Source organism: Harpia harpyja, chromosome 3 (genome assembly GCF_026419915.1).
Source record: "Harpia harpyja isolate bHarHar1 chromosome 3, bHarHar1 primary haplotype, whole genome shotgun sequence".
Taxonomy (NCBI): Eukaryota; Metazoa; Chordata; class Aves; order Accipitriformes; family Accipitridae; genus Harpia; species Harpia harpyja.
In genome coordinates this window covers 80,120,187-80,144,772 of record NC_068942.1, presented here as the reverse complement: position 1 = coordinate 80,144,772, position 24,586 = coordinate 80,120,187, and the positions used below count along the sequence as shown (strand labels likewise).

Genomic DNA, 24,586 nt, shown 5'->3' with positions numbered 1-24,586 from the left:
GTGGTAGAGGTACAGGGACCTGCCCGCAAACACCCCTTAACCCCCCCTGGCACTGATGCCTTTAGGACTGGCAAGAGCTGCACCCCAAGTCCTGCTTCAGCATCACCTGCAAGGGCTCAGACAGCTGTGGCCAGCTGTGCTGCCCACCCCATCCCTGGCCGAGCCCCACCAGCTCGCCCCTTACACCCGCTTTCTGCATTAGCGTTGGTGCAAGCAAGCCCGGTCCCTAATTTTAGGCTTCAGCAAACGGCCCCTTGGACTCCAATGGCACTTTTATTTTTAGCACCTATGCAAGCAACAGGTGACATGGTTTCACTTTCTGCACAACACTTAGGTTATAAAAATCCACCCCCCCACACACTTCCCCGTCCGTAGGAAAGCTAGCAACAGCAACATAGAGACTAGACAGCAGAGACAATTTTACAGCGCACGTGCTCACGTCCCCCGGCTCCGGCCGGCGGCAGCTCCGTGCCCCTACGCCGCCGTGCCATTGAGGGTCTTGTCCTCGGCCGCATCCCGGGGCTCGTTGGGCGGCGGGATCTTCAGGTCGGAGGGCTCCACGTGCCAGATGTCTCGGGCATACTCCTTGATGGTGCGGTCGCTGGAGAACTTGCCGGCCGCCGCGATGTTCCTGATGACCATCTTGGTCCATGCCTTGGAGTTCTGCAAGGAGAGCGGTGGGACGGTGCGGCCGGAGGCTTGCGCCCATGGGTGCCAAGTTGGACCCCCTGCAGCAGCACAGCCAGAAACCTCCTCGCCAGGAACCCATCTACGTCCACAGCCCCACCAGACCCCTTCTCCGGGATGGGATTTTGTGCCCCCATCACAGCTCCCCCGCCGCATCCCCAGGCTGGCACTCACCAGGTACAGCTCGCTGACCTTCTCCTGGCATTTGACGTAAGCCTCATAATCTGCGAAAACTTTAAACCTGTAGCGGCAAAGAAAGGGGGAGTCACTGACAGCAGAAATGCGTAGGTGGGAGCACGCAGCAGCGGCCGGTGGCTGCAGCACACAGGGCTCGGGCTGCCGGATCTGGAGCTTCCTCCAAAACAAACTTTTCAGACAAATTCATCCTCCCCAGGCCCTGTTTGTACAAAGCCCTGCAAGCCCACGAGTGCTGCGGCACGGGCTGTACCACGGCCCCACGGGGAAAACATTTCCCCAATGCAAATGCCCACGGGCCTTGGCTACTTAATGCTCCGGCCAGGAAAGCCCTTGAGATACCTAAAAGCATCTATCATTTGGCGAGGGCTGCACACCCAAATGTGTCTTGGCCTTAATGTACCCCAGGCTTTAACGTGGCAAGCGTGAAGTGCCGTACATGGAAAACCTTTTGTGCCCATGGAGCATCAGTCGCTCTTCCACGTGCGCAACATCAGGGCCAGAAAACGGGAACTTATCAGCCAAAGGATGGATGGTTGGTGCAGGGGGCTGCTCTGCCCAGCCACGGGGAGTTTGGTGGAGAGACCCAACCCAGGGGATGGATGGCATCCCAGGCCTCACCGGTCATGGTGGAAGAGCATGTTGACCACATCTTTGAAGAGGTCAGGCTCCTTCGGGGAGAAGAAGCCGCTTTTGATCTGGTCAATGGCTTGCTTCAACTCGGGGAGCCGGTCGTAGTACTCCTGGGCATTGTACCTGGTAGGGAAGGGTCGATATGAGATGGTGCTGCTCCGGCTGCCCACGGTAGCACCCCCGCAGCATCCCCAGCCCTCACCCTTCCCTGTCCAGCTCCGTGACATCCTCCACCCTCATGCCAAAGATGAACAGGTTTTCCTCTCCGGCTTCCTCGGCCATTTCCACATTGGCTCCATCCATGGTGCCGATGGTCAGAGCTCCGTTCAGCATGAATTTCATGTTCCCTGTACCCGACGCCTCGGTGCCCGCCGTGGAGATCTGCTCCGACAGGTCGGTAGCAGGGATCACTGCCAACAAAACACACGGATGCAAGGGGGGCTCACGGTGACCAGCTTTGGGGTTGTATCGTGCCAAAAGACCTTAGATCTGCTGTCTCGCAGTGATGGAGCCATGGGCAGGTGGACAGCCACAAAGCGGACATCCCCTCCCCACAGCGTGCCCCCCGTGGGCTACCTTTCTCTGCCAGCGAGACCCTGTAGTTCTCCAGGAAGATGACCTTCAGCTTGCTCCCCACAACGGGGTCGTTGTTCACCACCTGAGCCACAGTGTTAATGAGCTTGATGATCATTTTAGCCATGTGATATCCTGGGGCAGCCTAGGAGAAAAGCCACGGGTGAGCCCGGAGGGCTGGTGCCAGAGGCAGGAGAGGAGCACGCAGCCCCCACATGCCCAGGGAAGCACCCGCTCAGCCCTGCTCCCATCCCTCATCCAACTCGTGTTGTGCCACCAAGTTTTTGGGGGCTTTCATGTCCATAGGCAGCAGAACCTTGCTTGGGTTGAAGCCAACACGTCCTGCCTCAGGGCTTCCCAGAGGGCTTCGGGGATGCAACCCCACGAGAACATCTGCACCCAAATCCCCTAGGGCATTTTCGAGGACTTCTTCCCAAATGCCTGAAACTCCTGACCCCACTTACCTTGCCCCCAATGATCACTGTCCTCGGCACAAACAGCTTCGCAGGATCCCTCCTGATGCCTGGAGAAGACAGCAGTGCGGTGTCACCCTCTGTTTTAGCCGCAGTCCCAGGGGATAAGGATGCTCGTGCAGCCCCAGGGAAGCCCGTCCCCTTGGGGCGCGCGGTGGCTTACGGTTGTACATGGTGACGATGTGCAGGCAGTTCATCAGCTGCCGCTTGTACTCGTGGATCCTCTTCACGTGCACGTCGAACATGGAGGAAGGGTTGATCTTCACCTTGTACTCCTTCTCCAGGTACAGCGCGAACTTCACCTTGTTCTCCTGGGTCAGGGCAGGGAGCACGTCAGCCCCCAAACCTGCGTTCCCCCCGCCACCGCCATGCCCGCACCCCTCACCTGCTTCACTTTGGCCACCTCCCGGATGAAGAGGTCGTCGTCCACAAACTCGTGCAGCTTTGTCAGCTGGCTCAGGTCCCGCACGTAGTCCTCCCCGATTTTCTGCAACAGGAACGCAGGCACGCGCTGACCGCGGGCGGCCGCCTTCAGCCGGCACGCTGCTCCCGCCCGGCAAAGCCAACGGCGCTTGGAAAGCGGGAGCGGGGGGGACTGGGGTGAGATGCGAACAGAGCTTGACCATTTAAAAAGATGTAAACGGCTGAGGTTGGAGTGGCATTCCCCGGGGACAGCGTTCCTGGGGTCGGGAAGGGCCGGGGACCAGCGCGCTCCCCCCCACGCCGTTACCTCTGCGATGAGCTCCGCCAGCCCGGGGTTGCAGAGCAGGAGCCAGCGCCGCGGGGTGATGCCGTTGGTCTTGTTCTGAAACTTCTCCGGCTCCAGCGCTGCGAAGTCTTTGAAGCTGAGAGGACGAGGAGGGCACAGCTTCAGGCTCACCCACCTGGTACCACCACCATTTCCAAGCCGAGGGTGATCCAATCCCCCCTCCCTCCCCGCGCTTACACTTGAGTCTTGACTATTTCGGAGTGGATCTTCGCCACGCCGTTGACGGCATGGGAGCCGACGATGCAGAGATGGGCCATGTTGATCCTCTTGGTGCCTCCCTCCTCTATCAGGGACATCCTCCGCAGCCGGTCCACGTCGTTAGGGAAGAGGGACGCGATGTGCTGCCGGTGGAGGCGGGAGAGGTGGTGAGCGGTGCCGATGTTTAGGGATGTCCCACCCGATGGCTCCCAAAGAGGGGGCCGCAGAGATGTCCCCGGTGCATTCAACACCAGCCAGAGCGGTGGCTTTTTACTCCAGAGTGACGGTGCAAACCCCCTCCGAGGGATGCCCTTCCCCAGCACGGATCTCTCTGGACAGAAGGACCCCCCAAGCCCCCACGGAGAGGGGCTTGTGGGCACATGCTTGGCCAGCTTTGTGCTGCCAGACCAGGGGGCCAAACCACCATCACCTTTGTACCCCCAACCTCATCCTTCTCCAGGATGAATTCAGCATTTAGGGAGCAAAGAAGTGCCAACAGGGAAGTTGGTAAGCAATGGGTGAAGTCTTTAAAATAGCCGCTAACTGCGGGATGCCAACAGACCGGTGGGAAGGGCTTTTCCTACACACCAACCTCCCAAAATAGCAGCTAGAACCAGCCGGCCACATACCCAACATCATCGGTTTGTGCGTTCCCCTAATCCCAACAGCACAACGCTTGCCACCCCCGTCCCCCTCTCCGGAGAGGGCTCCTGCGCCGTCCCAAGGCACTTACATCCAAGTGTCTCTGGTTGATCTCGTAGATGATCTGCAGGTGTCTGGGGAGCAGCTTCTCCACCAGGTCCACCGGCCAGCGCTCCAGGGCTTCGGGGAGCACCGTGTGGTTGGTGTAGGCGAAAGTCCTCTTGGTGATGTCCCAGGCCTGCCGCGGGGAGAGCCGGTGTTGAGCGGCGAGGGTGGAGGCAGCCCCGGGTGGGTGCCAGCACCCACACACGGTTCTCCCGCAGCGGCCAGCAGCATGGCCAAACCGGCTCCTTCAAGTCCATGCCGGTTCAACCCAACCAGCAGCCGCCCAGGCCACCAGCAGCAGCAAAACTGGTTCCCCAGCTCCTCCGCTGTGGGTGGGCGGGAGGGTGGGCGCAAGCGGAGGGCACCCAGGGGCCAGGTCGGGTGTCCCTACCTTATTCCACGGCAGCTTCTCGATGTCCACGAAAATCCTCATCAGCTCAGGGATGGCCATGGCAGGGTGCGTGTCATTCAGCTGGATGGCAACCTGTGGGGAGGGCAGGGGGGGACACGTGGGCACCCCACTGCGCAAGCCAGCCAGGCACCCATGGGGGGGTCCCCAAAACCCCTCTGGCCCTGGGTGTGCCTCTGGGAGGTGTTGAAACGAGCTCCAAGGCACACGTCAGAGCAACCCTGGCTCGTACCTGGTCGGGGAAGGAATCAAACACGGTTCGGACACTCTCCGTGCTCCCGAATTTGGACGCTTTGAAGCGGCGTATGATGTCCTGGAGGGTGGCAGCCACGACGAAGTACTCCTGCTTCAGCCGCAGCTCCTTCCCCTCGAAGAACTGCGAGCAGAGGAGCGGGAGGATTGCATCGCGCTGCAGGATTGCACCGTGCTGCAGGATTGCACCGCGCTGCCCAGGCACGTCTGTGCCAGAGGAGCTGTGCCTTCCCGGGGCTCCCTGCCGTGCGGGGACCCACGCCGGCACACATCCACCGCACGGCGTGGCGGGACCCCCCAGTGCCTCCCCCAGCGCTGGTTTTGGCACCAGATCAACCCCTGATGTCTTCTCACTTCCCAGCTTTCAGCACAGGGGTTTTGAGATGTGCTGCTACAAACCGAGGTTTAAATCCCCCCCACCCCGAGCATTGTGGAAAACTGTTCTCCCCAGTGCCCTGGTTTGAAAATTTTGGCTGCAAAAAAAGATACTGGGGCAATGGGAAGGAAAGCCACAGGGGCTGTATTAGCTATTTCTAAGACAAAAATGAAAACCACCATTCATGCAGCATAAAACATCAACCTGCCGGTCTGCGAGAGAGGATCTGCAACCTCACCACCGGAGCTGTGGTGCTCCCAGCTCTGCTCACCAGGCTGGGTAGGATTAAATGGGAAAAGAACCTATCAGGGCCTGCCCAAAACAGGCTGCAGAGCAAGGAGAGCCGCCCTTCATCGCTCTCCCCTGCTCCGCAGCTTGTTTTGTGGCCAGGGAAAGGCTGTACATCCCATCGTGCCTCCGTGCCAGCCAGCGTGCAGCTCTGCAAGAACACCCGCAGCAAGAGGTTGGGATGCAAAGGGCAATTTGAGGCACAATCTCCGGTCCTGGGCTGCAAGGGACAGGCAGGAAAATGCCAGCAGTGTTCATCAGTTTGCCTTCATGTTCGATTTTGAAACTCGAGGAACATTTCTGCAGCAGGACGTGCTCATTCCTACTCACTCCCCTTTACCGCACTGAGCATGGATTTGCCCAGGGAACGGACTCGTCTCTGCTGCAGCCCCGGGCAGCGCTGGCGAGAGGCAGCAATCCCCATCCAAGCGCTACAGGCGGCTTGAAACACACCTAAAACACCTCTGCAGTGTCCTGGCGAGAGGGGCTGCTCCCCAATCTTTAGCCATCCCTAAAAGAGAGACACTCCTCCATCCCGACTTACGTTGTCGTTGGGGTAGAGGACACGGGATATGTTCTCCGCCAGGTTTCTGTCCAGCACGGCCTGGATGTAGTCTCCGACATTGACTGGGGAAGAGAAAAGGGATAAGGAGGGCGCGGGACCCCCCTGCGCCCCGTCCCGCGTGGCACCCCGCCGGCACCCACTTACAGTCCCGCAGGTTGAAGTCGTTGGGTGCCCGAGCCGACCACAGGCGCATGGTGTTGACGGTGTTGTTCATGTACCCGGGCACGGGGGTATCGTAGGGCAGCGCCAGCACCACCTAAGACATCGGCAGGGCAGCCGGAGCCGGGCTGCGTCCCCGCCTGGTGTCCCCCCACGTACCCCCTGCCCCACCGGAGCCCTCCCACCCCACGGACCCTCCTGGAGGAGGGAGCTCAGGGTTGCATCCACCTTCTCGGGGTTGCATGCGTGGGGATGTGCTTGGTATCCCCAGTCCCTGCCCCGGGGATACCCCGGCTTCCCTGCGTCTGCCCGGCGGCTTGTGTTTGCCAGAAGCGCTCAGGGAATGGAGAGAGGCTTGCGAGCGTCAGGAGAAGTTTAATTTAAGCCGTCGTGCCGGGCTGTGCGTTGCACGCAGGCCTGCTGGAGGTGCTTTTGGGTATTTCAGAGGTTGGCTGCAGATGTGAAGCAGCAAAAACCTGTCCCCATCCCTACGTCCAGCTGCACCCCAGCCCCGTACCTGGGTGTCAACCCACTTGGCACCGGCGGCAGCGTGTTCCACCCGGCCGTAGAAGTGCACGGGCAGCATGTACTCGGGACGGGCTTTCTCCCAGGGATTGCCGTGCCGGAGCCAGTCGTCGGCTTCTTCCACCTGCCAAAGGGAGCGAGAGCGGTGACGGGGCCACCCAGCCCCGGGGACCTCCCCGGGTTGTGTCACATCGGAGGATGGCCGGGAAAGGCTCCGGCTGCTCCTGGCAAATGGGATGCTTTGGAGTCTGTCTGCCCTTAGCCTGGATTTTGGTGCCGGAGGGTGAGCCCGGAGGCAGGGCTCTGCACAGACCACCCTGAACCCCAGGGTCTCCCTGCCGCAGGGGTGATGGATGGGGATGAGGAGGTGGGGGTGAAAGCAACATTTCCCTTAGCGCACCGCTAACACCATCATGCTGCGACCGAGACGGCATTAGCCCTCTTAATTGGAGTTTCCATCTCAGCCTGCAGGCTGGCTAACGAAGCGGGCTCGTTCCCTAGCCCAGCAGGGCTGTTACGGGGAGACCCCGGGTTAGACATCGCCTTTGGCGCGGCTGGGTCAGAGCTCTGGGCGGCAGGTGTGATGTGTGAGGGTCAGAGGAGATGAGCCCTGTTAGGATGCAGCAGGCAGGGAATCGCTAGCTCACAGTGCCGAGGAGGAAAGGCATCCACTTGCTGGCTGTAGAAACAGCTTTTTGGAGATGCTCAGAAGGTCCCTCTGGGTATCCGGGGTTGCCTCCCACCAGGGGTTTTGCTGATACACACGATGTTTTCCATTGCATTTCCAAACCAGCCTCTCCCAGCCTCTGATGCTTTAACCCAAGCATTGAGCAGCAGAGCCGGGCTGGGGGGCTGGATCTGGCCTCCCCCAGACCTCCCCACACCATCCCTGTACCACCTCAGCGAAACCATCCCCACCCCGCGAGGAGCAGGGACGCGACATCTCCATCCTCGCCTGCTCCGCGTGGCCATGGAGAGGTGGAAGCACGGAGCTCTCTGCTCCTACAACAGCCCCACAAAGGGGTCCCGCTCCCGGCGAGGATACGGCTCACGTCCCCGCTATGTGGGCAGGCATCTGCCACAAACCCGTCTTGGGAGGAAAGGTTGTCACGCTGATGACTCGCAGCTTTTTGCTAATTAGTGGGGCGTCCTGCGAGGCAGATCCCCTCCCCTCCGTGCCGCTGCACCGAGCCACTAACGGGCTTGACCGGGAACCGTGACACCGGACTGATCCCCAGCCCCGCGTGCCGGAGCCAGCTGGGATGAAAGACGAGCTTCCCTGCCGCAGGGAGGGATGCTATGTGCTTGCACCGGTTTAAGAAGTTAAACTTGTTTGAGAAAACATCTGACAAGTTTTAAACATCACAGCACCAACTCTGGCTCCAGCGGTCTCCGAGCAATCTGTACACCCCGATCTTGGCCTGATCTGAGGGGGAGGACGGACTCGGGGCTTCGGCTGTGCCGGGGGAAGGCGAGAGCTGCTCGCCCCTGTCCGTACCTGCCAGCCGTCCCGGATCTTCTGGTTGAAGATGCCGTACTCGTAGCGGATGCCGTAGCCGTAGGCTGCCAGCCCCAGCGTCGCCATCGAGTCGAGGAAGCAGGCTGCCATGGAGAGAGGGAAGCAGTGAGCTGTGCTTCCCCGGGGACCCAGGAACCTCGGGGAGACAGCGGGTCCTTCTCCCCACGGACAGCCGATGGCAGCATGGGAGCAGCCGCCCCACAGCGACACAAGCCGGGGCCAGCAGCCGCTGCTGCTCGCTCGCCGGCCACCCAGCACCTCTCGCCCTGTGCTGGAAAGGCTGGAGCAATAAATCCCTCCGGGTTTAGGTACTCCCCTGCAGCAGATGCAAAGCCCCTGGAGCTGTACCCCACCACCCAGGCAACGAGACCATTCGGGGGGGGGCTCACTCACCAGCAAGCCTGCCGAGACCGCCGTTGCCGAGACCGGCGTCCTCCTCGATTTCCTCCAGCTCTTCCATGTCCAGCCCGAGCTACAGCCGAGAAGGAGAAGGCGATGGGGCTGGAGACTCTCAGAGTGCCCAGCCCCGTGGAGATGGAGGGACTGCTGGCACGCACCCCTGGGTGCTGCCCGGCGCCCACCGCTGCTGTCCCTCCTTGCAGGTGGGCTCCGGGAAGGGTGGAAAAGGCACCCGACCCTGCAAGACCCATCCCCGCAGGTGGGACACTGTGATTTGCACCCAAAGCAGCCCCTCTCTCCCTCCGCTGCTGCTCCACGCCACGGCAGGGACCGGCTCCGGTGTTTAAAGTCCCTCCGCCAGCCTTTACACGGGACACACGCGCCCTCGACCTCGCCGTGGACGAGCTCCTGGGGGTGGGGGGCACCCACCCATAACCAGGGCACTGCTCTCGTGGTCCCAGATATTTCAGGCCGGTCTCCCAGGGCTCGTTCCCTCTCTCCACGCCCCAGCCCCACGGCTGCAGCCCCGCAGGGGCAGGTACCGTGTTCCTGCTCCCCCAGCACCCCCATCCTCCTGGGGCAGGCACCCGGGTGCCCGTCCCCCTGCCTCCAGGCATCACCCTTTAACAGAGACACCCAGAGAAGCAGCTACACCACTTTTACAAGGAAATTTAAAGTTTCCAGCCTGGGATGCTGTGGGAGGAAGAGGTTTTGCCTATGCAAAGCTCCTCGGGCAGCTCAGCGGGAAATAAGACGGTGCCTTGTCAGGGCTGAGCTACCTTTTCCCATGGAAATCCCTTGGTCCGATGTCCCCCCGGTGTCCCACGGTCACAGCAAGCGGGGATGGCCCCAGTCCCGTGGTCACCCACGTGGGAGGGCCGGACCCTGCACCGCTCACACGTAAGCGGGCAGCACCTTCTCCCAAACCGGACGGTCACAGACAAGTCCGGGAGCACCAGCACCGGTCGCGGCCTCGCCGGTGTTTCGTGGCACTAGGCTGCACAGCTCTGAATTTCATCGGCAGCCCTGAATGCCCAGAAATATTTTAAGAAGTGATTTGTATTATACCAAACATTTTATTTTAGAAACGTTCGGCATTTATGTCCGGGGAGCTCAGTGTATGCAGTAAGGAGGATTTCCCTCACAGCTTTACCTGCCATCGCTGCAAAGAGGATGATTCCCAAATAACCTTGCACCTTCTGCTTCCCCAGGCTACCACCACGCAGCATCCCAGGCTCTTCCCCTCCACCCTCACCCCCAGCCAAGCTGCCCTCCACGTTGCAAGGTCAACAGATTAAAAAAATACAAAAAAAAACCCCCAAAATAAGTTCCTCGCCTTCGAACGCATTTGCTCGAAAGCTGCTCTGGCTGTTGTGCAGTCACCCCAGCCACGTACAACGGCGTACATGCAAGTGGTGCAAGCGCAAGGTGAAAAGAGTGAAAGGTGAAAGGAGCCACCCAAAAACCTTCGACAACCCGATTGCCACGCGGTACCAGCGCCAGGCCAGGGTTGAGTTAGGCCAAGGTTTTATTCCCCTCCGCCATTGCTTATAGTTATTACCAGCCTCATATATACAACCGTGAGTTTCCTCAGGTATCGCCTGCGGCTCAAGGAGCGGTTTGCGGCACGGTTTAGTAAAACATGGGGATACGGAGAGCACCGAGCCCTCCCGGTCCGGGTCCGCGCTGACCCCTGCGATGCTCACCTGGTAGATGGCTTCGTCGCAGGCGTTCTGCAGCCCCAGGTTAATCATGGTGTTCTGCAGCGTCCGCCCCATGTAAAACTCCAGGGAGAGGTAGTAAATCCTCTGAAAGAGAAAACCACCCGCCGGTCACCTTCCCTGGGGCCGGAGGAGGCTCCTCTGGACCCCAGAAGCTGCTATCGGTTGTTATCTCGAAGCAAGAGGAAAAAAAACCCTGACTCTCAACACAGCAGGGTGGTTTGTACTGGGAATTTGAGGGCTGGAGCTCCTCGGGGGCCCCGAGGCGGCCGTGCCCTGCAGCCCCTTATCTCCTGCCGCTGCTATTTCCCAAGCTGGGAAGAGGATAGCGCCGAAGCGGTTTTGTTTAGACAGAACACCCTGTCCGAGAGCAGGGACAGCTCCAGGATGGTCACCCCGAGCATAGCGGTGGCCGTGGCGGTACGAAGTTAAACTTTAAAAAAGGAGATGTTTCCTAACGTCACCCCGAGCTGCAACGCAACCGCAAAACCGAGCGAGCTGCCGGTGCCGGACGCGTGCGGCAGCCGCGGGGACACCGGCTTCCTCTGCCGTCCCCGGGGGGGGGTTTCGGTCTCAGGAGCACCGCATGCTCTCGCCTCCCCTCTCGCCGACACGACGGGTGCAGGATGCGGCCGATAACACAGAGGCTTGTGTAAGCCATTCCCTGGCGTCAGCACCGGCAGGTTTTAAGGAAGGATTTAGGCCGGAGGAAGTCGCTGACTTGACACGTTTCCCCAGGACCTGCGCGGGGTCGTGCTGGCGAAGGGATGTGCCGGGCAGGATCGGTTGGGCTTACCGGTTTGGTCCCAGCGGAGCTGGAAGCGGTGACGCCGGGCGGATGGCACCCGGCACGGCTCGGCTATACGGGAGAGTCCCCAGATTCAAGCCCTGGAAGAGGCTCATCTTTTTTTCTCACCCCTACGCGACACGAGGGGGGGAGTTGAGCTACCAGGGGCTGGCAGGGTCCCAGCGAGGCGTTGGCATGGGCACCCTCGCAGGGAGGAAATTGGAACCGACAGGGCCGTCCAGGTGTCAGGAGGGGATTACTGCTTAATCCCCCCGGCAGCCGGAGCCCCGCGCTCGGTACAAGCCGGCGGAGATGAGCGGCAGGACGGCAACTCCTGCACAAACCGGATCCTTCCCGCTCGGGATCGCTGTGGCACGGATTAGGCTTGCGCCTATTTTAAAGGAGGCCTGCTTGCGGCTAGCCCCGGCTTCGTTTTAAGCCTTTTGACTAATTCACCCTAGAAGGCTTTGCTTATGGTAGACCGCACCCACGCCAGCGCCGCGGGACAATAAACGCTGTTCCCGTGCCCTGCACCCAGCTCCCGGCCAAGCCGCGCTCTGTTTGTTTTGCAAAGCAAAGGACAGTGGCCTCGCTCGTTAAAGTCCAGTCCCCTCCGCTCGGCAAAGTTAAAGGGAATATCCCTCAACCCAAGGAAAAAAAAAAAAAAAGAATCCGAGCCCTCCCACCGTTCTCCCTTTTCCCACGGAGCGTTCGCAGAGGGTGGCTTCGCACCCGTGGGGTTACGACGGCCGTCCGAACTCCCACCACCGCCCTCCACCCCCTGCCCCGCAAGGACCGGGGTGTCCCCGTGGCCGCCCCCCCCCCCCGACCCCAGCACCCCCCCCCCCCATCGCTCCCACCTTGGGGTCTTTCTCGTAGTAATACTGCTGGGTGCGGATCCAGCGTCCCACCAGGTGGTCCCGCACGGTGTGGGCCAGGGCGAAGTAGTAGTCCCGTGGGGTGGCCACGTTGCGGTCCTTGACCAGGGTGAAGTGGAGGTGCCGGTTGAAACCCCGTTTGAGTTCGGCCACGCTCTCGGCTCCCACGATCCCGCGGATGCTGATTTGTTTTCGCCGCTCCTGGTCCGACAACGGTCGCGACATCCCGGCGGGGCTGCGGGGGACGCGAAGCGTGTGGGTGTGTGGGGGGGGATATGTTTGTGCGTGGGTGGGTTGGGGGGGGGGGGGGGTACCACACACAACACACTGCCGTGGCAGCGGGGCTGGGCAACCGGCACCGGGTTCCGCCTCCGCCCCGGGGCCGGGCTACCGGAGCGGAGCCCCCGGGGGAGGGAACCGGGGACGGGCCAGCCCCACGGGCCGCCCACTCGTGGGGCGGGACCGGCGTGCCCCGCCACCCGGGGATGCGCAAAAGGGGGTGGGTGGGCACGGAGCCGGGGCGGGGGGGGGAACGAGAGCCGCAGCACCGCCCCACGCAGGGATTCCCCCCCGGCCCGGCCCGCGGCGTGGGGTGGGTGGGTGGGGGGGGTGTCCGGGCCCGCTCGAGACCTTTTCCCGGAGGGAAACGCCGCTTTCCTGGCTCAGATGGGAAGTGTCACGGTGTCACGCCCTTCCCGCATTCCTCCCCTGCTTTCCTCCCTCGCAGCCGTCTCCCCTAGCCCGCTCTCCCTTCGCCTCCTCACTTTTCTCTGCCCCTCTCCTCGATCCCTCTGGAAAACGGCCTGGGATCGCTCCGGGTGGGCTCCGTGGCTGCCTGCCGTGTCCTGCCTCCGGTTCCTCCGGAGGGCAAGAATCGCCGCTGGGAGCGTACAACGCAACACCTCTTCCTCTTCCTCCAGCCATGCCCACGCAGGCTTTCCAGCCTTGAGTGTTTTCCCTGCCCAGTTCTGCAAAGCTAAACCGCACGAAGCAGAAAAGCAAGAGAACCCTGCGGGCCGGCCGGGCCACGCGTGACCTGAGCACCCCGACTGTCACCCTTGGTGGGACCGAGCGGCACCAGGTTCCACGCCGAGCAAAGGCCTGCGGCGGCTCACCAAAGATTTAGGAACCGACCCGAACTGCACATGTGCAACATGGGAAAAAAACCAACCCAGGAATGTGACCCATCTTCTGGTTTTTCACAGGGCAAATCGAAGGATTATGGTCCCGGCGGAAGACCTGGGCATGGTTTCCCCGCCAGTAGTTGCCAGACGGAGCAGACAGGGCTTCGGTGCGTAGAGCAGGTATTTCACGTTCAGGACCTGTCCTCCAACGCAGGTGGAAATTGCAGCCACGCAAATGGCGCCGTGCAAAGTGCTCCGAGAGCTGCCAAGAGCAGAGCCCTGGGTGGCTTTGGGCAGCCCGAGACCTCCGGCGCTGCTCTCTTGGAAGTCGGGAGCCGGGATGCAGCTGGCGAGCGGCTCTGCCCTCGTCTCCGGGGCCCGTCCCCGGGCGGTGGGTGTCCTCTGGCCCTGGGGTTTTTCCCTCCCCCCTGGTGCAGGACTTACAGGCTGGGTTTTACTTGCTGCAGGGAGGATGCAATTTCCCGTATCTCCGGTGTCCTGGGCACATTCCCTCTCTGGAAGGGACGAGCATCGTTCTGAGACATAAATGCACTTAATGCAGTGCATTAGCGTTTTTTTTCCTTTAGCCCTGGACTCGAGCCCATGATGAGCTCAGAGGCCTCACGTTGAAAACCTCTCCTGAGGCACTCTGAGGAAACGTAGAGCAGGCACCAATATCCCAACAGCGAGCCCTTCTCAGGCCCCTGGGAGAACCGTCCTTGCCTTTCCTTCGGAAATGGCCCCGGCACCGCTCATTCCTTAGCGTTTGCCCCTGTTTCTGGAAGAAAGACCCCCCCCCCGCAAGGGATTTTAATGTTGCCAGCACTGCATCACAACAGCGCTGGGCTGTTCCACTTCTTGACATATTGTGATTTCTATCATTTTATCTTTCTTCCCCACCTGGTCCTTGCCACCATCTCTGATCCTGGGTGGGTCTCCAGGCAGGGGCTGGTGTTGGGGATGCAGCGGCTTGTCCCCCCGGGGAGATGCTGCTCTGTATCCAGCCTAGGTAATTCCTCCCTCCAGCCAGATGCCATCCCTCCTTCCTTACATCCCGGCTCCCCGGCATCCAAGACCATCTCTCAGCCCCCCCAAACTCCCCGATGGGGACAGGGAAGGGATGTGAAGTGCATGGCGGTGACCCGCACCAGCGGGGACAAGATGGGAACCGAAGCCAGGGGCTGTAGCGGCGCAGAGATGCTCTGGGAAGCTCTGCCCTTCTCTCATAAAAGTCCTTTATTAGAACAGCAAACATGACACTTCTCTTCAGTACAGCGGCTGTATGCAGCTATCATCGCGGTACAGGGGGACGACGTCTTACAATCACTGGGAGTCTAATAAGCACCATGAACATCCTAAAGAACGGGGGATAACGGCTGAGAGAGGAGCCCCGGGTGAGCCGGCCACGGGGGCTCGTCAGGAATTCACCAAAGAGCTGCTCGGCGTTGTCCCGCAACACGGCTCTCCTGCAGCTGAGAGAAACTCCTCGGTGTAAGTCAACAAGATAGCACCCATCCAATAAATTAGGTAAACTTAATACTAGAGCAACAAGGGAGCGAATGGGACCGTCCTAGAGGAGGGCACGCTGGAAGGGAATGGTCTATTTACACTGGTCTTTCTGCTGGACCGGTACTCCCGTAGCATCCCACCCGACCCCGGATCGATGAGCTGCAGCTCTCCGGCCAGGCTGGGCACGCTGGCACCCACCCGGCAGCGACACCGCTGCCTCCCCCAGCTCCGCCAGCCACGCCGGGAGAAGGCGAGGGACCGAAAAGCGAAGCGCGGGGACATGCGCATGCAGGCGCCCTCGGCACGGGAATGGGGGCTGGCACCGGGAACGGGGGCTGGCACCGGGCACGGCGCCCACGACCTCCCGCTCCTCTCCTGCCTCTGAATTACCAGAAAGTCAGGGTAGGGAGTGGAGGCTGACGGGAACTGCTGCCGGCAGCAGGTGCAGGCAGGGCAGCGGGCGCGTATTCCTGAGTGCGTGGCAGGGCTGTGGCCAGCTCTCCTTCCTCCCCATCCCCATCTCCATCCCCATCCCCGTCCCCGTCCCCATCTCCATCCCCATCCCCATCTCCATCCCCATCCCCGTCCCCATCCCCATCCCCATCCCCATCTCCATCTCCATCCCCGGGCTCCCCGTCAGACCCTCACTGCAGAATGAATTCTCCGGTGAACGGAAGGACACTATCAGTTAGTATTTAAGGCTAGGCTTTATACGGCAACTATAAAAAAATAAACGCTAATCTCCAAAGAGCCGGGCGAGGGCTCTCCGGTGTATGGCTGTGGCGCGCGTGCCAGCGCCGGGTTGTGGGGAGCTGGGGGAGAGCACCGGGAGCCCGGAGCACCCGGGGACAGGGCAGCCGCCCCTCTGCCCCACCGCTGCACCCCACAGAAACGCCTCAGGGGGACAAGGGACAGGGCTGGGTGTTTTGGTAAGGACACGGAGACTGACTGGTAATCCAGGACCCACCGCTACACATGACCGAGGGCACTCTGCAAGAAAGGCCACGGGGGAAAGAAATATCCTGCAAAGTAATGGGGCTGGCGTGGGCGACAGCTTTCCCGTGGCGGGGATCCCTCCTCGGTCCCTCCGGCCACCCCCCCGGCGCAGCGTGGGAGGGGAAAGCGCTCTGCCAAACGAGACAAAACTGCCCCCTCCCCGAAACCCCAACTCAAATCAATAAAACCAAACCTAAAAGCGGACACAGAGGGACATCTCAGGCTACCTAGGTACTTCATCAGCCAAAAAGAGCTAAACAGCGAAGCGCGCACACACACAGGACAGTGCGGGAGGGTGGAGACCAGAGATGGCCAAAAGCCAGGTTCTTCCTTCCCGCTTTGCCTCCCCGTCTCCGGCCGGCGGCCGAGCAGGGACCCGTCGGCTCGGCAGCCGGCCTCGTCCCGCAGGAGGGAACGGGCTGGCTCCTCTCGTCTCGAGAAGAGGCAGCCGGCTCCGGGAGCATCCTCACGGCATGGCCGAGCGCGAAGCGTAGAATTCGGGGACCGGCAGACCGGTGTGCAGCGTCACCTGCAATGAGAGATACGGGGCTCACCTGCATCCCTCCGTGCCTGGCGGGACAGCCCACGGCACGGCAGCCGGCACGTTGTCCCCAGGGAGGGCAGGAGCAGCACCCGGGGAGAGGCAGGATGCGGCCAGAGACGTTGCCCATCGCTCCTCCTGCCCCACTGCACCGGGGGCCTGGGGTGGGTGGGAAAGGCCATCACCAGGACCATGGTGGTGGCTCCATCTTGCTGCTTCACGACTTGTTTGCACCGCCAGGATCCCCTACACAGCTCCAGCGTGAAGTACCAGGGATACCAAGCCCCAAACATTCCCAGCCGGCTGCAGACAAATCCAACAGCCAGCTGTCAGAGAGGGGGGACACGGCAGCAGTTGAGTCTTTCTGCAGATGGGATGGACAAAAGGGTATGGAGGGGCCTGAAGGACACTGAAGCTGCTCAGTACAGAAGGAGACCCCTGAGAAGCCCCCGAGCTGAGCACGGGCGGTACAGCGGAGGGGACGTGGCCGATTGCCGGTGGGAGGAAGGACCTTTGCGGTGGGGAAGCCGAGCAGCAGCAGGATGCTGGGGCAGGGCCATGCTACGGCGTGGGGGGATGCTCAAGTGCAACCTGTAACGGTCCCTTCCGACCCAAACCATTCTATGATTCTATGAAAATGGGAGCTAGGTCTCGGCCCGGCATCATCCGGGGATGGGGAGAGACGCGGCAGAGACTGCAACATAGGGACAAAGGGAAAGCGAAAGAAATACCAGGGACCTGATGCTCACTGCGTCCACGAAAACCCTGGTCCACAAGGGATACGGGCAGGCTCCGCCTGTACAGACTGAGCGGGCAAGGGGCCAGGTCCTGCAAATGCCCACAGAGGCACCGAGGAGCTGCGCAGGGACAATTCAGTTCCCTCCACAAATGCTTTAATTTGGGAGGAAAGCACAATTCCTTCTTTTATGAGAACAGCAGCATTTTCTCCTTCAGATACAGATTTATAAAAAACTTTGTCTAAAATACAATTATTTCCCTCCTAATTAGAGTCATTTTTAATTACTCATACACGTTTGAAGAAGGATAATGAATGGCTTGGGTTTATTAGCAGCCTTTTATCAGCATCCCATGGGACTTCTCTGTTGTCAGGGGATTTAAGCTCTGCCTTGCCCAGAGAACTGTCAGAAAGCAGAGGGGCTCTAGAAACGCTTTCGTCTTTCAGGGCTGTGTAGAAGATTGTGGTAGGAACTAAACCCATCACAAAGCAGGTCGGTTTTTACCACACCAAATTAATACAGCAACCTCTGAAAACAGGGCAGACAAGATGCGCTTCTTTAATGTCTCCTAATTAAACACTGGGACACTCCGGCAGGGATGCTCCTGGGGTTTGCGATGGTACCGATCAACCTCTGCTCCTGGTCTGCCAGGAGTCTTTCCAGTCTTTCCAGCTCCAGTGTTGCTGGAAAACTGTCACTGCCTTGGTACCAGAGCACAGCACGCCTTGCATCCCAATGGACAACATAGCAGAGCATGCCCTAATGCACGGATCCCTAATTTCCAGAGGCCACGCGGTGCTTCTGCCCTTGCACGGAGGTGATGCCTTTGAGATCCACTGCAGAAGACCGTGCCAAAATACCTGAAACCCTGAGGTCATCTGTTATGTGCAACGTGTCCTAGGATGTGCCCGGGCACTTGTGCAGTGCTGGAGGTGCAAGCGGTGGTAGAGTGGATGTGCCAAAGCCAGGCTTGGTGAACACGGGGGACTTGTTGGGGGAGAGGATAGCAGGGATGAGATTAGTGAGAAGAAAAATGAAAAGATGAAAATACCGGCTAGGCCCAGGGAGCCACCGCTTGGTGATGTTCAGGAGAACTGAGAGCTTGGGAGAGAGGGAGAGAAGAAGGGTTTGAAACTCCCCAGGGGAAAACAGGCTTTAAAAGGTGCCCTTCTCCCTGGTAATGCTCCTATCTGGGTCCCGGGAGAGCTGTAAGAGCTGGTGAGGCTCTTGTGGGGTAGTATGACGAAACGGAGTTGTCAAACCCCATCGACCAGGGAGGGCTGGAGAACGCTGGTGCTTCAGCAGCCTTGATGGAGAAACCTGGAGCGGGGAGACGGATGCAGCAGCTGCATCTGCAGGAAGGCCCGTCCTGATTTTAGAGACTCGCGGGTGGTTTAGGGTGTAAGTTTAGCTCTTTCCAAGCCACCCCTGTTGCAGGAGAGCCCTCCCCACTCCACAAAGTCCCCATGCTGCTGAGCATCGACACACGCTGCAGTGACAGCAGCATTGGAGGGAGCCTGCCAGCAAGCGCAGCCGCAGGGTATGCCGCTGCGGTGCTCCAGAGAGCACGGTCAAAGCACGTACCTGCACGTTCCTGTTGAGGCTGACCGCGGGGAAGAAGAGGCCCTCCAGGTTCTCGAAGGCGACAGGCCCTTGCTGGTCCTCGTTGATGGAGAACGTCAAGGTCCTCCTGGTCAAATCCAGCAGCACTCCCACCGTGGCGCCTTTCGTTATCCCACCCTCGGTTCTGCGGGGGCGAGAAGAAGGTCAGAGCATCTCTGTGGCTTCATGTCCCTTGTGCTCCCGGCTCAGGGCATGGACCTCAAGGGCCGACGATGCCGAACTTCACAGCTCACCCGGGAGCCAGGCCATGACCTGCACCCCTCCCAGCCACGCTCACAAGCCCCTGGGCACCTCCTTCTCAAGCCTCCCACAGAGGTGCCCTCCGCTTGCCGTGATGTCCCCGAGGCCAAAGCTACCTACGTGAGCAGCCACAGCAACCACACAACCGCGGGGGAAAGCAAGTGGACCTGGGGAGCAAAGCTGCAGACCCATCAGGGAACCTGCTGACCCATCAGGGAACGGTCTTTGAGGCTGCAGGAAGGTGACACCAGGCTCTCCCCCTGCAAGCTTTGAAGCCCCCAGCCCCACTGTCCCACGGGGAAAGCGAGCAATAGCCGTGGCACGGGGATAAAGGCAAACACTGCTTTCTTGTTGCATGAGTTGCAAGGCTTTGGGTGTTAACGGGAAGGGAGTGGGGCCGCGCATGCTCGGGGGAAGAGTCGGCACGGAAAGAGTCGCAGTAGGCAGGGAAGGAATATCGGAGCAGTATTGGAACCAGGGAGGGAGGGACTGTCCTTCGCTTGGGACGAGGGCGCGTCCTCTAATAGAGGCGATTAGGAGCGACGGCACCCTTCCCGTGGGCGCCGCTGGAAAAGCCACGGGCTCTTACTTGGACTGCGATTGCTGTGGTCTCTGGGAGGAAGACCCTGTTCCAGACCACGTACCTGTTGGTGTGCGAATTGTTGTGCATGAACCAGCTCCGGTTATTGTCCACGTACATGGCCCAGGCCTTGTCGTCCTTGCCCAGCATGGCATCCTTCAGGACATCGATGCGTGCCACACCAAAGGCCGGGTCAGGGTGGTTATCGTAACGATCGATTGACAGCTCCCAGTAATGGAGCCCTTTGGAAAAGCCCGTTTTCCCCAGCACAACCCTGTCATCATAGCTGTTGCAGGTGACAGTCAGGTTGTCATTAGAAAAGATGATGTCAGCATGGGCAGAGGCAGGATCGAAAGAAAACCAAGCAACTGGAATACACAAACAACATCAGGTTAGTCTGGCGGGGAGCGCAGCCGCCGGCGACCGAGCCACGTGGAGCGGACGCGAAAACAGCGCATGCTGCATGCAGGACCAACACGTCGCACGAAGGCACGGCGGGGGCTCGGGCTGCTGCCCACCGAGGCGGCAGCAAGAAGCGGGCGGGCAGCTGCACAGCGGCGGGGGGCTGCGGGCTCACGGAGGGCACCTTCCCTCGCGGAGGGATGCTTTGAGCTCGCGCGGCTGCAGCCTGCCAGCGTGGCTGAGGTTTTATGGCCGGGACTCAGACGAGTTTTGCTCTCGCTGCTCCCCGGTGTCTGTCTTTCTCCGTCCCCTCCCACCGTCTGTCTGTCTCAGCTCACGAGCCCGCAGGATCCTCGCGATCTCCTAAAATTTGGCCCTAGCAGAAGGAGACGTGCGATCCCGGCCAGGTCTCCAGGCTCCAGCTAACCTAACTTACTCTTATGACCAAAGGTTATTCATGCAAGCAACAGTTTGCGGGGTCAGGCCCGGCGTGGGAAGGGGACTGAGGGTGAGCGGATAAACTGTGTGTGTATTTGAGGGCTGGCAGTCCTGGGAACCAAAAGCACATACAAAGGTCTACACTGACAGAGATGCTACGTCACACCGAGAAACCTCCCTGCGGAGCAACCGGCCACACGTAAGACAAGAGCTAGCTCATGGGAAGGCTGGAAAATGCCCCAAAACCTCCACGACTCGGTACGGCAGCTGGTTTAAATGCACGGGACTTGGTTACTGCAAATCTGACAGATACAGTGTCACGTCCTCGACAAGACAGAGGCACGGGGTTTCACAAGCCACCAGCCCGGTTCCCCAGGTGGTTTTCTCCAGCGGTCACTGAAACACGAACTGATACATCCACAAAACACTCTCACGCCTGCAGGAGTAAATACGGCTTGAAAAATAAAACACTCTGGTGAGATTTATTCATCGATTTATTGGATCGTTTCACAAGACAGCTCACATGCACGCGGGTGCCCCACTTTCGCAACTTGACGGAGGCAATTCCGTACCTGCCACCATTTTTTTAATGTCAACTGTGGTCAATCCCAAGGAAAGGCATGCAGGAGAGAAAACAGCACGTAAAGTTGGGTAAAGAAAGGAACGAGAAACAATTCCTGCTTGCCTGCTTCTCCAGCGAGCGCACGGACCTTTCAGCGTTTTGCGTAAAGGTGGGGAGAGATGGAGCGAGGATGGGCGCAGGCCGGCCGGCACGGTGTGCGAGCTTCCCGAGGAGGGAATCCCGCAGGGCTGGGCACGGGGCTCCTTCTCCCGGGGGAATGAACGGGCCTGACCTTGCAGGCAGGCTGAAGGGGACAGGCAGGCAGCTACCACCAGAACTCGCTCCAATTAGCTGCAGAGGGGCTAATCACCTCCTCGGCATTTGGCCCACGTTCGAGTGCCCTTAATGAGCTGGAATACGTATTGCTTTGAGCAGGAGGATCAGTTCTTAATTACAGGGCCACTTCCAGAGCACTGACTTCAGGCTTCTCTTTAAAATCATACGGAGGAAAAACTTAAAATGCTTTTACATCATATGGCAATCACCGTTCCTCCTCCAAATTTGCCTACTGCCATGACATCCGACAGTGCCCTGCAAGCAGGGTATGTGCAAGAAATGCTGCTCGGTCGCCAAAGAGAAGTTAAAGATTAAAAAAAAAAAAAAATAAGAAAAGAAAAAAGGATTAGCAACATGGAGTAGGTGCCAGTTAATTGTAATAAATATACTTGCCTAATTGAGAGTAAGGCGTTCCTTGTGTTTCAAAATTGCATCCTATAAAGAGATACTACATTTCACACATGACAGCTAAGAAACAACAACCGCCTGAAAAACACTCATGAGCATTTAACCATTAACTAAGCATCCAGCCAGCCACGGGAGGCCTGATTCATTAAAAGCCAGAGAGCATGGAGAAGGGTCGCAAATACGATCCGTGAGTTTGAGTGTGGACCGTTGGCCGTTTTGGAGAGTCTCACCTCTGGGAAGTGCGGAGTATCTGCTCTTTCACTGCCAGATCCCATCCCAGCCTTCGAGAGTATCACGTCTGATTGCTAACTGCTCGGGATGCCAAATCATTGGACTTCCCTCCAGAAAAGAGGCAGGAAATTTTAGCCTTGGCGGAATATCTTGGCCGCTTGGTAAGTATTCTCTAGATTGACTCTCGGTTGAGTCACTTCTTTTTTAAAAAAAACACTCCTTGGAGGACAGGGACTGACGAAAGAGCAGCCACTGGTGTGTCCAGTGAATAGGGACCACCGAGCCCTCCCCGGCCGTGTGTGCGATCTGGGCAGGAGCGGAGCAGGAGGGGGGGTCCCTGGGGGCAGATGCCTGGCCTCAGACCCCCGCTAGCACCCAAAGGGCACCGGGCTGTAGATTCGACCGCAGCTGCCCGGGCAGGGTGCGTCGGGGTGCCCTTCATCCTCCTGTGACTGGGCTGTGCCTGACCGCTGGCTGCAAACTGGGAATCTCCTGGGAGCCGGGCTGCAGCCGGGGACTGATCCAGGAGCTTGTCCTCACCAGGAGGAGAGGGGAACATGAAGCCCCACGTTGGCACTGCACGGGAAGGCATTCAATGAAGGGTGCTGCATTTTAAGGAAACCCCTGTCTAGCTCTGTGACTGGTTTTCACCTCTCCTCTGGCAAGGAAGCAGGCTTTTCAACCTCGCTGACATGCGTGTTGGTGGGAAAGCATCTGGCCGCAGTTGCGCTCCGTGCCATGCTGCTGGCGAGTGCCAAGCAGCACCTCCCGAGGCTGTTTTAATGAATCGCGCCCCGTGCCCCTACTCAAAAAGTGGTTTTCAAGGTCTCTGCACATCGCTGCGATACAAGTTCACCTGCGTGTGAAACAGCACGGACACATGGGCATGTTCAGGACCCCGTTTTGCCTCGCCCCACCACCCCAGACCCTGGCTGCAGAGTTCCGTACTGCGCACACAAGTATTGCTCATGGCCATCGCGGTGGATCTTGGTACACTGGACACAAAGTAAGAAACGTCCATAACAAAACAGAGTTCAAGCCATTAGCGCACAGCAGTACGATGAGAAAAAAAACATAAAAAGCACAAAGAAAAGAAAGTTGCAGGGCCCCCGGTTATTCTGGCAAGGGTCATGCTGCAGCATTCCTCATTCCGGGTTATGGGATGGAAATCAAACAATCGGGGGCCCCCATTCTTCCTGGGCTTACACCAGAGGAAGCCGTAAATTACTCCATTGGAGCCCATGGAGTGGTGTAAATCCAGAGTGGCGGAAGAATCAGGGCCCAGGATCTTTAGCAACGGAAGATGTGCAAAGACTGGTTAGAAAACAGCTCTGGGAGATGCACTGCGCCTGTGGCTCCTTTCCTGGCTGCCCGATACCGTCACTCATTCTGCCTGTACTGCCTACGTCCCAGCGTAGCCCGTGAGGACCGGGTGCAAGGAGGCAAGCAAAGCGCTTGTGAGTGCTGCCAGACGAGCAAGGTATCACGGGAGTGGTTTCCTCTGCTCTGCAGAAAACAAGACTTTGATACGATCACGTCTGGTTTTGCAAAAGCCGAGCCCGCTGCTCAAAGCTGAGCGGACGAGAGCCCACATCTTCGGGGTCTTAAGAAGCCAGACTGCAAGGGGTCTGTGAGCTGGCCCTAGCTAGACCTTGCTTGCATCTAGACTTGCATCTTTCTTAAGAGGGGTCTAGATTTAATTCAGCGGACTAATTTCACAGAACAAATCTCACAGCAGAGGCTGCGTTTTCTGGTTGTATAGGGAAAGCAAACCATCGAGATGTCCCCACGGGTTTCTCCCAGGGAGGGTCTGTTCTTCTGACTGTCCCTAGACACAAGATCAATGCAAACTAGAGATGAGGGACCTGCTTTGCCGGCTGGCTGCGCGAAATGGTTCAGCCACGCCGGCCCTGCCAAGAACAGCACCCACGTAAGGAATTACTGCGCTGCTTCGTCACCCCACGCCTGAAACTGCCCATGCTGGTACGTACAGATGAAAACACCACGAGAACTATGCCACTGAAACTCCCTCCGCGGCAGGAGCAGGCCACTGACAAACAGAAGGAGTTCCCCCTGCCATCCGCATGTCATGGGAAAAACAAACACAACGGAACAAAACAAACAAATACTTTGGAGATGCCCAGAAGCACAGACCAAGAGGAAATGCCAGAGGCAGTCAGCTCACCGGCTGAATTCAGGGACTGTAAAGAAGAATGCAAGCTCAGCTGGTGGGCCGAAGATCTTAGCTCAAAGTAGGATCTCCCGGGGAAGCTGGGTTGTAGATTAAGGGTGGAGGAGAAAGGACTCATTCTACGAAGCTGCGATCTTTCCAAAGGCACTGGAAAAGGGAGGGTCTGTTCTTCTGACTGCGTGTCTAAACGTAAGATCAATGCAAACTAGAGATCAGAAATCAGGTCTGCTAGACGGTGTCACTCCATCGCCCGAGACCAGACCTCGGACCAGAGCACAGATGCTTCGGCACGCATGGACCCTGCTTTGCTGCAGCGAGTGTGCGTACAGTGCGTGGAGCAGAGATGTCTGGTGCTGTGCCACCCAGCGAGACCCTTCAGGAAAGCCTTGCCTCTGACAGCATCGGCAATAAACATATTTTCATCTTCCAGAATGTTCCCATGTCATCATGACAAATTCAATACGCTTTTCTTTAAAGTGAGTCCTGCACCTCTTCACAGTAATGCACCTAAAAAA

General features: G+C 59.0%; 2 protein-coding genes across 13 annotated transcripts in view; both read right to left on the bottom strand.

Moving 5' to 3' along the window:
* Window positions 1–254: 254 nt before the first annotated feature.
* On the bottom strand, window positions 255–12,388 carry PYGL (glycogen phosphorylase L). The gene is made up of 20 exons (XM_052783632.1): window positions 12,136–12,388; window positions 10,474–10,575; window positions 8,762–8,840; window positions 8,348–8,451; window positions 6,842–6,973; window positions 6,310–6,421; window positions 6,145–6,227; window positions 4,917–5,060; window positions 4,667–4,759; window positions 4,262–4,408; window positions 3,508–3,671; window positions 3,292–3,406; window positions 2,947–3,048; window positions 2,725–2,872; window positions 2,553–2,611; window positions 2,092–2,233; window positions 1,718–1,925; window positions 1,504–1,638; window positions 862–928; window positions 255–663 (listed from the first exon to the last, which is right to left on the bottom strand). The coding sequence occupies exons 1-20, from the start codon at window positions 12,376–12,378 to the stop codon at window positions 475–477; spliced, it is 2,568 nt and encodes an 855-aa protein (XP_052639592.1). The 5' UTR covers window positions 12,379–12,388; the 3' UTR covers window positions 255–474.
* A 3,612-nt stretch (window positions 12,389–16,000) lies between these two features.
* Window positions 16,001–24,586, bottom strand: part of TRIM9 (tripartite motif containing 9) — a 69,761-nt gene continuing 61,175 nt past the window's right edge. For 2 of the 12 annotated variants that reach the window (XM_052783635.1, XM_052783636.1), the window contains exons 8-13: window positions 24,066–24,254; window positions 21,635–21,676; window positions 20,916–20,939; window positions 19,568–19,871; window positions 18,645–18,807; window positions 16,001–16,311 (exon numbers count right to left, since the gene is read on the bottom strand). In XM_052783635.1, coding sequence (XP_052639595.1) covers window positions 16,249–16,311; window positions 18,645–18,807; window positions 19,568–19,871; window positions 20,916–20,939; window positions 21,635–21,676; window positions 24,066–24,254 — 785 coding nt within the window. In that variant the 3' untranslated portion in view covers window positions 16,001–16,248. Of the gene's footprint in view, window positions 16,312–17,356; window positions 18,162–18,644; window positions 18,808–19,567; window positions 19,872–20,915; window positions 20,940–21,634; window positions 21,677–24,065; window positions 24,579–24,586 lie in introns of those variants that run through there. The other 10 variants (XM_052783633.1, XM_052783634.1, XM_052783643.1 and 7 more) reach the window with 8 other exon arrangements.

Bases quoted from the DNA above. Each gene is read 5' to 3' on its own strand.
- PYGL (XM_052783632.1), bottom strand. From the start codon at position 12,378: ATGTCGCGACCGTTGTCGGACCAGGAGCGGCGAAAACAAATCAGCATC. The intron at 4,760-4,916 runs GTACGAGCCAGG...CCCTCCCCACAG, and splicing joins TTGATTCCTTCCCCGACCAG to GTTGCCATCCAGCTGAATGA. The intron at 2,234-2,552 runs GTAAGTGGGGTC...CTTTTCTCCTAG, and splicing joins CAGTGATCATTGGGGGCAAG to GCTGCCCCAGGATATCACAT.